The 13,528-nt window shown below is 35.4% G+C and overlaps 1 protein-coding gene across 2 annotated transcripts in view; it reads left to right on the top strand.

Moving 5' to 3' along the window:
- Nucleotides 1-13,528, top strand: part of LOC145254854 (protein crumbs-like) — a 402,139-nt gene that overhangs the window by 102,133 nt on the left and 286,478 nt on the right. The window contains exon 1 of one of the 2 annotated variants that reach the window (XM_080113705.1): nucleotides 1,739-3,326. The exons of the other annotated variant lie outside the window; for it this stretch is intronic. Coding sequence (XP_079969831.1) covers nucleotides 3,242-3,326 — 85 coding nt within the window. The 5' untranslated portion in view covers nucleotides 1,739-3,241. Of the gene's footprint in view, nucleotides 1-1,738; nucleotides 3,327-13,528 lie in introns of those variants that run through there. 2 annotated transcript variants of the gene reach the window in all.

Raw genomic sequence — 13,528 nt, 5'->3', positions numbered from 1 at the left:
ACTAAGAAATTATCCTATTGACTACTGTACACTCAATAACCCTTATCCTCGAGTGGCCTCCGGGCCTTGATAAGTGGTGACCCTTTTGTAAAAAGAAAAAAAAAAAAATTCTGTTTGGGAAATTTTTTTTTGCTTGCCTTACTCACGTGAAATACATTAAAACATTCAATATTTCTTAGGATTGGATTGCCATGTTAAAATCCAGCTGTCTTAATTACCCGTAATTTAAAATTAGTTGTCGCCCATTTAAGTTTCTGTCTATTACTCTCAACCTCTCACCGTTTTTAAACCCGCTCCCGGTTCTTATTTTAGTCGATATTGTGGAGATAATCCAGAGATGACCCCTGAAAATGCGAAATTCGCAATTTAATTCCATGCCAAAACACTTAGCATTGAATAGATTTTTCGATTCAATCTGTAGTTGCATAAGCGATGCGCTTTGCGTGCCCTCAGGACTGGTAATTGCCTTCTCAAAGTAACGCATCCTTCTTGACTGAGGCAAATAAAAATTTTGTGAGAATAGCGATTTTTCGTATAACCGCATTGTTTGAAAGGCACTTATAAAGTTCATAACAGGAATTAAGACGAATCTGTAATTTCTTTTACAAGTTCGCTGCTGAAAATTAATCCAAATCCCCTCACAATGAGGATTTAGCCAGAGAAAGCATGAGTTTCTGAGATAATGTTTTCTGTAGGAATAAATTAGGAAAAAATACTTTGAAATTAGAGACGAACATAACACCTCCGTTCATGTCGAAACTTAACTGAAACTGCCTTTATTTGGCGTGTCACACGTGATTTTTAAAATAGGAGGGGGGCGGGCGTTCAAAGGTAACTCCTGAAATGCAACAGTGGGAGTGTTTCAGACAATGCGAATTCTAAGAGTATCTCTCTTCCTGTTTTTTTTTTTTTTTTTTTACTTCCCTAAACAAACTCCAAATCATAATATTTGTATACTCTATTATAAACAATAGGGAATATGACCACAAGTATTAATACCATTTAATCCATTGCTGGTGATGAGGAGAGAAGATATTTGCGAATAATTTTGTTTTACAAAAATTAACTGATTTTACAAACTTTTTTTTTCTTTCCTGATTCAAATAATGTAATCTTTCCCGAACTTAAAAAGGCCACATGTAATATAAGGCGATGTAAAGATTTTCCGGGTAATTTATAGAGATCGCGGTTATGGAAAAATGTAAGAAAAATCTGTTTAGACATTGAAAATAATTTTATATCGTTGTTTTCGTTGTATATTACTAAATCAGGTTAGTAGTATGCATCTAAAATTGAGAAAAGTTCGTTTGTAAACTATCTACGTTATGTGAAGAAACAAAACAATGGTCATCGAATTTTATCAGATGTTTTTATTTAATAACGAAATTAAGTGGAAACAGCAAGGCTAAACATTAAAACATGAACCAATAGCTATTACGTTACGCATGCATATTCGTAATGTCGTCGTTCGACCTTTTAGTTTTCACACTTTTGCACCGATTTTTCCCGGCTAAAACTCAAATATAAAGTTTCGCATGGGTTCGAATACACTATATATTAAGTTTAATATCTGTAGACCAAAAACTGACAGGAGTTTGGGAGGCAAAAGTTTTTAAACAAATATATATATATATATATATATATATATATATATATATATATATGAGAGTTGTGTTTACTATAACCTTTTTACGCAAATATAAATCATGTAGAATATCTGCATGAATATAATTACACGTAATAGTTAACTAAAGATGATAATCCCATAAGAAAACCGAAAAAACTAATAGGGAATTATTTAAAATGAATGTTTAAAAAAATATGCAAATTAGCTAGATCTTTTGCAGATGAATTCAATTCCATGACCCATATATAACAAAGTCTCTGTCAATGGAAGGGAAACCCTCTATACCGAGACAATTATTATTTTTGGTCCCAACCAGAGGGCCCCTTTTATCTATTTTTTGGGGAGCTGGTTTAACCCCACATTAAAAACGACCTTGTATCACATTTTTCTTTCGTGGGGAAACAAATAAATACTAATAGAAAAGGGTTTTTCATATGAATATCAATACACACGCACACACACGTGTGTGTGTGTGTGTATATATATATATATATATGTGTGTGTGTGTGAGATCGATAGATGTGTGTGTACTATGAAAGTATATGGCAATTTAGCTATACATAATCTTCGTGTTTCATCCCCGTAAGGAATTAGCAGGCCAAAATGCATTGAATTCGTGTTACCTGTTGTTTTTATATATTCTCGGGGATGAAACGCGGAAGATTGTATAGCTTAATTGCCATATATATTTTCATAACTTATTCCTTAACTCTACTCGCGTATTGAGCACTTCTGAAGTAAATACTGAAAATCGATGCATAAAATGTTATTAAAATATTTAATTTTATGTGGATACAAATATATCGTGTTTTTACTTTTTAACATATCCGTTACTCAGGTGAGCAGCGGCAGTTTTTGTGTTTGAGTCTGATCTAGTCTTCAGTGTGACTCATTATTATTATTGTTTAACTCCCCCCCCCCGTTTCCTTAACAATCATCCCCCCTACACCATCCATCCATCCATCCGCCATCAACATCGTCAGGTGGATTTTGAGATAATGCCCGTTGTTGCCAGGTGTCAACCGTCAACATCTTGTAAATAATTATAATACTCATCAACCTCCACCCGATATGCCGGTCTGTCCGCTCGCCCGACCATCGCCACTTACATCGCTTATTCTCATGCCCCAAGTGTAGATAGTTCTCTCGATTTTTTCCTCTTTTTTTTTTTACCCCCCCCCCCTCCCGTCGTTTCACACCCAACGCGCATATGACGCGCCGTGTCTACATCGCTACTTATTTCTCTCCTTCCTCCTGGGATAGTCGAGTCCTCACCCGCAGACAATGACTTGAACACCTTTTCAACTTTATTAATCCTTATACACTGAACATTCCTCCTCATACACACCTTGGCTGGGGACCGGGACGCATCTATATCTGCCCCCTCGATTTTAATTCTGAAGGATTTATACATTTATGGATTTGCCTAATGTTTTAAAGGACTATTTTATTAAATTTCGTCCCTCTGTTTAAGGGATTTTTTTTATGTGATTAAAAAAAAAAAATGAATGCTTAGGATCACCTTTACCTGCCTACATTTACCTGGAACTTTTTTTAAAAATTCATTTCGCTACGTATGTAAGGATATCTGTTACTTTTACCTGTGGAGTGGATATGTCCAGGCGGTTTGGATTCATCTATTTTTGCTTTTTGCTTCAAGCTATTCTGCCGTTCTCTCCCACATCTGCAAACATTTCAGGTAAATTCTTAATTATTATTTGTCAGTCGAAACGCTTTTATTTCTTTTGTCTCTGTTGACTTGCCCCCGTATCAGGAGGCAACGTTAAACACAGGGTCAGGTGTTACTCTTCATAGTTCTCGCTCACTGCTTAGAACCATGACATCAGGGTCGGAAAGTGGGTTTGAGAAGCCATCACCCTCGAGGAGAGGTAACTCTGACCTGCAAAAAGTTCTTGGGCAGACCTGTCGGCATTCCCCGCCTTATGCGATTAACAATAAAGTAACCCCTTCCCGAAGAGAGGAGGCAAGGTCTGGAAGGATGGACCTCCTAGAACTGCACAGAATTAAACTCCCACCGCAAAATCATCAGGGACCAGATAATTACAGTAATGCTCTAATATTTGTTGATTTTGGAGTCCGCGGACAAAAATCCCTAAGGTCGGTTTTCAATGTGGAGGAAAATCCCATTCTTCCTCTTCTCCAAAAAGGAAGAGGGGTCATTCTGGATTGGGATAAAAAAAAAGAAAAAAAGAATGAAAACTGCCCCAGTCTAGAAGGATTTCTACTTCACTCACCAAGGATAGGAAAGATGAAATGTAGTGTTAGAAAATATACCGTACTTTGCTCGTAAGCCAAAATATCAAGTCTAAATACTATAATCGAGACGAAATTGACTTTTAACGATACAGTCACGTCGCTCATAGCTTTTTTTTCTTTTTAAATTTATCTTTTCGTTAATTTTTTGTATTGCTTTTCGATGATATGGTTAGTGATAGAATTAAAGAAAGGCAAGTGTATGTTATGACTTTAAATTTCGATCTTTTTAAAATTAAACGATCATTCGGAACCATTAATTTATAGGGACCGCTAAAAGTCATTTTTACCTATATAAGAGGATAGAAATATACTTATGGCAAGTGAGTCAAACGGAAACGTTTGTGTGTCTTTCTCGAAGGAATTCGTTCAGCTGTTGCATTTAGACTGATGAATTTCTACGGAGATGCTACACGAACTGTAGCTCACTTTCCATAAGTATATTTGTATAGTGCTACTAAGCTGTGTTCATGCATTGAACTTTATTGAAATAAATGATGGTACAAGAAATATATGCGTAAATATTATTGAAGTGTGTATATACATGACATCGTAATTCACCTGAGCAATTATTTTTCTTACATATCTCAATGTAAAATAAATTGTAATATCGCAGAAAAAAAAATACGTAGTAATTTTTAAATACCCTTAAAGTTTTTATTTACTTGTTTTCCCACGCGAGTAAAGACCGATATAAAGCCAGTTTTAACGAAGGGAAAAAGCAAATTCCATCAAAAGGATCACTCTGGACTTTATTTATTTAAAAAATTTTTTTTTTAATTGTCTAAAAGGACTCTTCCTCCTCCTGATCCAAGATTTGTTTACACAGTTCCACAGTACAATGATTACGAACAGGGCCAGTTTATAATTGGGAATCCTGCCCCTTTCCCCCCAGAAGGGTCACTCTGGTCAGGCTGCAAAAATTACCTGCCCTGAAGAGAGGTAATGCCTGGGAAAAGGTACTAAATTTTTTTCTCCTAGCCCGAAAGTTAGTTTTAGTTACCTGTTTCCTGCCAAAAGCAAGTTATGGCACAAAGCCAAAAGGCGAAGATAACCAGCTTCCCCGAGAGAGGTACTTTTCGATGTGTACAAAATTAACCAATAGCAGGCCCGTCGGTAAGGGCGCCTCCTCGCGCCTCAGGTAATCAGTAATAATAATAACAAATCCTTGACGAGGCACTGCCTGGGAGGATCCATCTTCTAGGCAGAGTTGGACCGTACCTTATCCTGACAAGGCACGTTTTGATACTGTCAAGGTATTTCCGACTCTCGTCGGGCTGACAACGATTCTCAGCGAGAATGGAAAAAGCCGAGAACTGTTAAATATGCACTTAATGTCCCACTGTTTGGGCTGATTTCTTTGTTTCAGTTTGAGAAAACTATGTGTGTGTGTGTGTGTGTGTGTGTGTGAGTGAGAAAGAGAGGGAAAAAAACTATTCTGCGCAAATTGTTAAAGTAATTGAGGATATATATGTATCTTAAGTAGGTGATGATGATGTAAATATGGTTCTGCGCTATTCCAAAAGTTTTTTTTTTTTACATGAATCATCAAGGCCTGAAGGCCACTCGAAGATAAGGATTAATCATGTAAGGTGGTCGGTGAGACAACAGCGTAATCATCGGTAGTGGTGGTGGTTGGGTAGAATTTGATTATTTAAGGGGACGGCCCCACAAGAACTTGTTTATGGTGGACTTGAAAACGACCGTGTTTTAATCAGCTGGAAAGCAGCCTTGCAGTATAGAGTTCCACGGCCGGGCAATTCTAGAAATGAAACTTTGTTGATGGAATTTGCGTTTAAATTTAGGCACGGAGAGATAGTAGAGGAAATTGTTGACAGTGGTTGTAGCTAGACGAGTATTGTGAACGTCTTACAGAGGGGAGTGACCATAGATTGAAGCTCAGTTGAGTACTTGCCATGAATCCCATGCTTTAATTTGTCACTGTGAAAAGGGGCTAGTTTCAGGCTAATCGCCTGAGGCACTCCTATTTTGAATACCGACGGGGTTGGCCAAGCATTAGTTTTGTGTGTGTGGGCCAGTGAACCTCCTGTAATCTGGCTTTTCAAACACCACCTTCCAGACCTTGACACATCTTCCTATGGTTGAACGTATATAAATACCTATACTGACATAGGCTTTCAGATTTAAGTGGTATATGGTTCTCTGTTCGGTCCTAAGACATTAACTCCTCCTTCAGGATTGATTTATTGCCAACCCCAACCACTTTTTTACCAGGTGTGTGTGGGGGGGGGCGAACCTGGATTCAATACTATAAATTGATGTCTGTTGAAATTGATTTTTAACCATTCCATTACATCGACATTGCTCACACTTTTTCCATTGCCACTCTAACTTAGGGTTAGAGGTAAGATAAGAAAAGGCATTTTTTTATTGTAATGTTTAACATTGACACTTTTTATACTAAAGTTTGATCACAAACCATTACTATATAATAAAATTGTTTGGGACTGTTAAGTATTTGGGAACTGTTAAGTCGATTTTACCTTGTTACAATGAGAGGCGGGCAAAAAAAAAAAATTCTTGGACTTCGAGCAAAAAATGTTTATCTCTACAGTGGGAACATGTGACATAAGATCTGGAAAATGGGGGTTTGAAAAGCCAATGTCCTAGAGAAAGGACACTCTGGTCTGAAAAGATTGTGTGGGCAGCCCTGTCAGTATTCTCCAGTAGGAGCGCCTCAAGCGATTAGCAATAAACCCCTAAAAGGTAAGACCGGAGAGGATTGATTTCCTAGAACTCTAGAGGACAAAAACTATACCTCGGCCAACAGGGGAAAAAAGGCCATCTTAACAACAACCTGGACTCTAGTGATTTTGAGACGAAGGGAAACCATCAGCTAAGAGTAGGATAGACAAAAGATGATAACCTCCCCCCCCCCCTCCTCCCGCACTCTCACCTTCAATGTTCACACTTTTGAGATCTTTGTGCCTAATCAGTAGAATTGGTCTGTTTTGCAACTATAATTTTCAGTGTGTGTGTGTATGTATATATATATATATATATATATATATATATATATATATATATATATATATATATATATATATATATATATTACCAAAATCATGACACTAAGAAATAGATTGATAGCGACCAATAGTGTATTTCATCGTTAGTTACGATTGTTTCAAGACTGGACAGATTCAAACCTTATATCGTTTGAAAATTTTCATAAGAACAGCCTTTCATCAGACGTATCGAATAAAAACACTTTAACAATAAACAATATGGAATCTATTTCCCTTATAAGGAATAACATGAGAAAATATTTTACCTACATCTCATCCTTCCAAAGTTTTTTAAAGATTTTTATATATGTATATATATATATATATGTATATATATATGTATATATATATGTATATATATATATATGTATATATATATATATATATATATTTTTTTTTTTGAGGGTAAACAGTTACATATGGTCGCTACAAACAGCCATCTGTTTCAGTCAATGAGACTTCCTCAGGCGACCCGGAACCCATCGACGCCACAAAGAAAAAGACCATATGTAACTGTTTACCCTCAGATAAAAAAAAAATATTTTGCTCTTGTTATTGAGCACTATCTAACATAGTTGTATTCATTAGTCCCGACTTTGAACATCTCAAACCTGAATATATATATATATATATATATATATATATATATATATATATATATATATATCAGTTGTTTCAACATATACAGATACAGTTTATTTTTAGATCAATATTTGAAATCCGATTACTATTACAAATTTATCTTTCCTACCCATAAATTAGCAAACTAAAATTTAACATTTCTAAACATTATAATCAAACTAGAAGTTATATCATAATCCACTACTGTTTCCTAATCTAATATTTAAATTTTTCTTCACACCTAATTATATAATATAGATGTATGCTCGGTTTTATCACTCTACAATAAAATACTATATTATGTGAGATATATCATACTTACCTTCCTTATTCAATTATTTAATTTAGATATCTTGCCATCCTACTTGCTTTCATTATCTAAACTCATTTGGCCGATTTAATTAGTTTATAAAGTTTTATCATTGTTATTCTGTTTATCTTCATTAGCTAATTATATTTTATATAAAGTATTTATCTCCATAGAAAAAATATTGACATTATCATGTTTATGATAATTTCATATATTTTCTTCTAATCTATTTTCTGAATCAAAACCTCTGGCCTTGGAGGGAGAGACAAAAACTTGCTGTACGATTATGAGTATCTCTAGGATCAAATAATCCTTCTACACTGTGAAATTTACTTTATGTCTTAAAACCAAAGAGAGGAGATATAACATATGAAAAATATTTGGAATTCAATTCTCCCTTTTGCTGTTATTTCAGATCATTTGAAACCATAGCAGTTTTAGTCTTTTGGGGAAATATCAATTTTGTAATTCATGTGCAAAACTAGGAAAACAACTGACTATAATTGAAGTATTGGTAAAGGTGCAGTATCTTTCCACCCATGAAAAATCCTTTAAAATTACCACTTTTTGAGGGTAAAGAAAACAAAAATAACAGTAAAACATCCCAAGAAATGAGTAGTTTCCAAAATATGAAGAAATTATAAAGTGGGCGATCACTTTTCTATATTAATTTAACGTAAAATGAACATCCACTTTATAGCCAAGGTGGCCATAAAGTGGGTGCTCATTTTATGTTAAATTAATATAAAAAAGTGATCCCCGTTTGGTTAAACAGTAATGTGCAACTTTAAGGAAAAATTCACATAGCCCACTACACAATTCAGGTCATTAGTTTTCCAACAAGCCTTCATTTGTTAAATTCTGATCAATAGTTTCCGAGATGTTTAACTTATAAAATTGCCCCCAAAAGTGGTATATATGTATATCTATACCCGTTGCTAAATTGAATATTGAAAAGCTAAGATCTTTGGTTCGATGGGCTGAAACTACATGAAAATTTGCATGCTTTTAGAAGATTATAATACTATTCTATGGTTAAAATTTTATGACAATTGGTTAAAAGGAACCTATATTTTCAAACCAATAAAATAAGCCCAAATTAGCATATATATATATATATATATATATATATGAGCAAACAGTTAATAAAATATGTTAAAAAAACACTTTGAAATGAGTTAAAAACATATTTAATCTGAAAAGGAAACACTAGATAAATGGATAGTCCTTAATCCGCAGAGTTTCGAAGAAATACTTTCCTTCTCATCAGAGGGTAGGAATTAGCAAAATGCGGGATCGGATTTTGCATGCAGAAGTATTTGATGAAACAACAAATAAGTCAAAGATCTTACTTGAAAACAAAAAAAGTTAAGCAGAGGGAATATGGTAAAGAAAAAGGTGATTACACATGAATGGATAGTCTGGTGGAAGATAAAAAATCCAGTGACGGTAAAATCCAAATGTAAAACTTCAAGAAAGTTAAAAGAATTTCCATTTGTACAAGTAAAATCCAAGGAAATCCCGTAACTGGAAGAAGATGGTTCATAATAATCCAAAGGCAGAAATCCATGGAATAATTCACAAAAATGTGTGCAAGGAAAAAAGAAGATTCCAATAATATTAATAAAAGAAAAATAAATAAGATATGCTTTTCACTCTACTTCCGAGACATAAAAATATATATATATATATATATATATATATATATATGTATATATATAGTGTCATAGCAAACCAGCTTTAGTTTTGCCGCTTTGGGATGGAATTTGCTTTGGATTTTTTTTTTTTTTTTTTTTTTTTGCTTGGTTGTCTACCCTAGGGCATTGCAGGCCATAATATATATATATATATATATATATATATATATATATATATATACTAGTTGTCAGCCCGGCATTACCCGGTCATATAATATGCTTAAATATATTTAAATTTATGCAGATTGCTTATGCATTACAAAATCAATCCTCTATTGATTGCTACAAATTACGAGGAATAATTTGCCCAGTGGACTAATTTGCAAAAAATAAAATAATAAAATGTTTGTTTAAAATATCACATCAGTTGATATTTAGACTTGACTGCCCTGGAAAAGTCACTTTTGATTAATATTTAGCTTTAAAATATGCAAACGAAGAAATGATTTGTGGCAATTTTAAATGGCATCTCTTATCACAAATTGAACTCGTTAACAAGAAAAAATTAAAATAAAATGGTGAGGTACACTTATGCTTGAACAGGGGATTATTCGATCTGTAGTCGAATCCTCTGCCACTAAGCTATATCTCCAGATTATAATAAATCTAAAATGAAGAAATGACTTGCTGAAATTTTATTATCTCCCTTGCCGGTTTAACATAAAAAATATCCCCCTGTAAAGTTTTTTTTTCTATAGGAGAGAAAAGCTATTTTTTAGATAAGATTTTTTTTTTTATACTTATTGCATGAATTTCTGTACAAAACATATCTAAGAACACTGCCAGACATATGAATTACCTTTGTGAAATTTGCAAAAGATAGGCTCAGCCGTTTCGGAACCTATGAGGAAGGAACTCACACACACACACACACACACTTTTATATAAAAGTAAAGATTTATATTTAATAAATATGCTAATTAAAATAAACATTGACTAAATTACAATATTTATTAATCTGTTAAATATTCAAACAAGGATTTAAAATAAAAATCTTTTAATCCAGGGATTTTACAAAATATTTATCTTTGTAATAAATATATATTACAAAGATAAATATGACACACACACACACACTTATCTATCTATATATTAATAGGATAATGTGTGTGCTATTTACTCTGTGTCATGTTTACATCCGAGTGACTGTCGTTTGTTATGGACTTCCATTAGACCCAAAACTGAAGAGCCAGTGCTCAAAACAACGAGATATTATAATAAGGCTGACTGGGAAGCCATCAGGGAACTAATTAGAGATGCTCCATGGAAAAATATTTTCTCTCTCCCTGCTGAACAATGTGCAAACGAGACCACTGACTGGTTCAAAACTGCAATCAAAGCGCATGTTCCTATGCGGAAATTTTATAGTAAGCCCCACTCTCCCCAATGGTTTACGTCGACTTGTGCAACTGCAATTGCTCAAAAGCAGCATGCATACCGTAGGTTTAACCGACATAAGTCCAGTTCAAACAGACTGAAGTATATAGAAGCTAGAAATAACGTTAAGAAAGAAATAGCGACAGCTAAGAGAGAATTTACGGAAACCACTAAAAAGCGCATCGAAGCACAAAAACTAGGAACTCGCGACTTCTGGAAAATCTACAACAGTGTAGTAAATAATGGGCAATCAACAATTCCCCCACTAACCAACAATCACGAGGTTGTCTCCTCGGCAACCGACAAGGCTAACATGCTTGCCAGTCGGTTTGCCTCAAACTCCACACTGGACCCTTCCAACCACCCCCTACCTGACTTTCCTATGCGGACAGACGTCACACTAGACGATCTGAAAACCACCCCTGCTCAGGTGCATGCTATCATAAAAAACCTTGATACCTCAAAAGCATGTGGACCCGATCTTATCCCAGCTGTGCTATTAAAAAAGTACTCAGCCGAAGAAGCTTCAGTTCTCTCCAAACTCTACAACAAATGCCTTAATGAAGCTTGCTTTCCGGTCTGTTGGAAAACTGCTTCTGTTGTACTAGTATTCAAGAATTCTGGCGAAAGGACAGACCCATCAAATTATCGCCCCATTAGCCTCCTCCCACTTTTTGCCAAAATATTTGAGACCATAATTAACCATGCTCTAGTCCATCATCTTACAGATGCTAAACTACTGACTGACAAACAATATGGATATAGACAAGCCCGTTCCACAGCAGACATCCTAACTGTGATCTCTGAACGTATATACCATTCACTGGACAACGCTGGGGAGGGCAGAGCGGTAGCTCTAGATATATCTAAGGCTTTTGACAGGGTATGGCATGAGGGTCTCCTCAGTAAAATCAGATCATACGGTATCACTGGTAGAATACTTAACATAATTAAATCCTTCTTAGATAAGAGAAAAATCCAGGTTGTCCTTGACGGTCGTACATCTAAACAATATGATATAAATGCGGGGGTGCCCCAGGGTTCTATCCTTGGACCTCTATTGTTCCTGATATTCATAAATGACCTCCCCGACAACATTGCCTCTGAGATGGGTATATATGCTGATGACACTACACTCTATGGCAGGCACGACAGGAAGACGAATGAACACATTTCTAAAGAAATGGCAGAAACACTAGAGGAAGACCTCCAATCTGTAGTGGAATGGGGACAAAAGTGGTTGGTCGTGTTCAATGCTGCCAAGACTAAACTAGTTTCATTCAATAATTACAAGAAACCCTCTCTACCACCCATAGCAATGGCCAACGACTCTTTATTTGAGAGTTCATCTTTCAAACTCCTTGGCCTAACGTTCACAGGAAACATGAGTTGGAACAATTACATTGAAGGCATTGCCAGGGCCGCTGCAAGAAAGGTGGGCTCTCTCTACCGTGCTAGAAAACTACTAACACCCGAAAGTATCCTGTACCTCTATAAGGCCACCATTCGCCCATGTATGGAGTATTGCTGCCACATCTGGGCTGGTGCATCTTCTACTAGTCTCTCGCTCCTTGACAAGGTTCAAAAGAGAGTCGCAAACCTGATAGGCCCTGAACTGGCATCTAAGCTTCAGCCTCTGTCCCATCGACGAAATGTTGCATCCCTCTGCCTTTTCTACAAGTATTTTAGTGGTGAATGCTCTGACGAACTGCAATCACTTGTGCCCCCACGACGTGTGCACCCTCGACAAACCCGACAGGCTGCTAAATCCCACCCCCACACTGTAGAGATCACAAGATGTAAAAGATCTTTTTACTCCAATAGTTTCTTCCCCAGAACCGCTAGACTCTGGAATTCCATTCCAGGTCCCTGCTTCCCCAACAGTACTGACGTGCAGAAGTTCAAGTGTAACGTGAACCGACACCTTGCTGCCCAAATCCCTACATAGTACCCCAGTAGTTGTTGCCCCTGATAAGTAGCCCCCTACACCAAAGTGGCAATTTGCCTTGTTTGGGGTGAAAATGTAATAAAAAAAAAAAAAAAAAAAAAGTCATTTCATCAATAATTTTTCATAAATTTTGGTTTCGGTTTCGATTATAGCTGAAGGAACTCTAGTAATATATATATATATATATATATATATATATACATACTTTTTTCATAAGTTTTTGTTTCGCTTTCGATTCGAGCTGAAACACCCAAGTTATATAGATATATTTTTGAAATCGCAACTTTATAATATATAAAAATCGATAGAACTTTAACTCTATAATAATATATACAAAATCTGCAAGAATTAAAATATATTCAAGTGTACTTTACGATTGGGCTATACCAGGCGTCCCTGCTAGCTTAGATAAATATTTTTGCAGTTTTAACAAAAGAGCTACAATAATATTCTGAGCGTCTCCAATTACGCTGAACATCTACAGAATGCAACATCATTATATTGCATATAAATGGGTCCCCTGTGGAATTTCCACAGGTCCGCTAGTCTATATAAATAAACAGATGTATTTGTGTCTGTAAATATTTAACCGATAAACTCTTAAACAACTGGTCACATAACACTGAAATTAACAGTAAATAGTAA

Source organism: Euprymna scolopes, chromosome 30, assembly GCF_053919585.1.
Source record: "Euprymna scolopes isolate OS-2025 chromosome 30, ASM5391958v1, whole genome shotgun sequence".
NCBI lineage: Eukaryota > Metazoa > Mollusca > Cephalopoda > Sepiida > Sepiolidae > Euprymna > Euprymna scolopes.
This window is presented reverse-complemented; position numbering and strand designations above follow the sequence as displayed.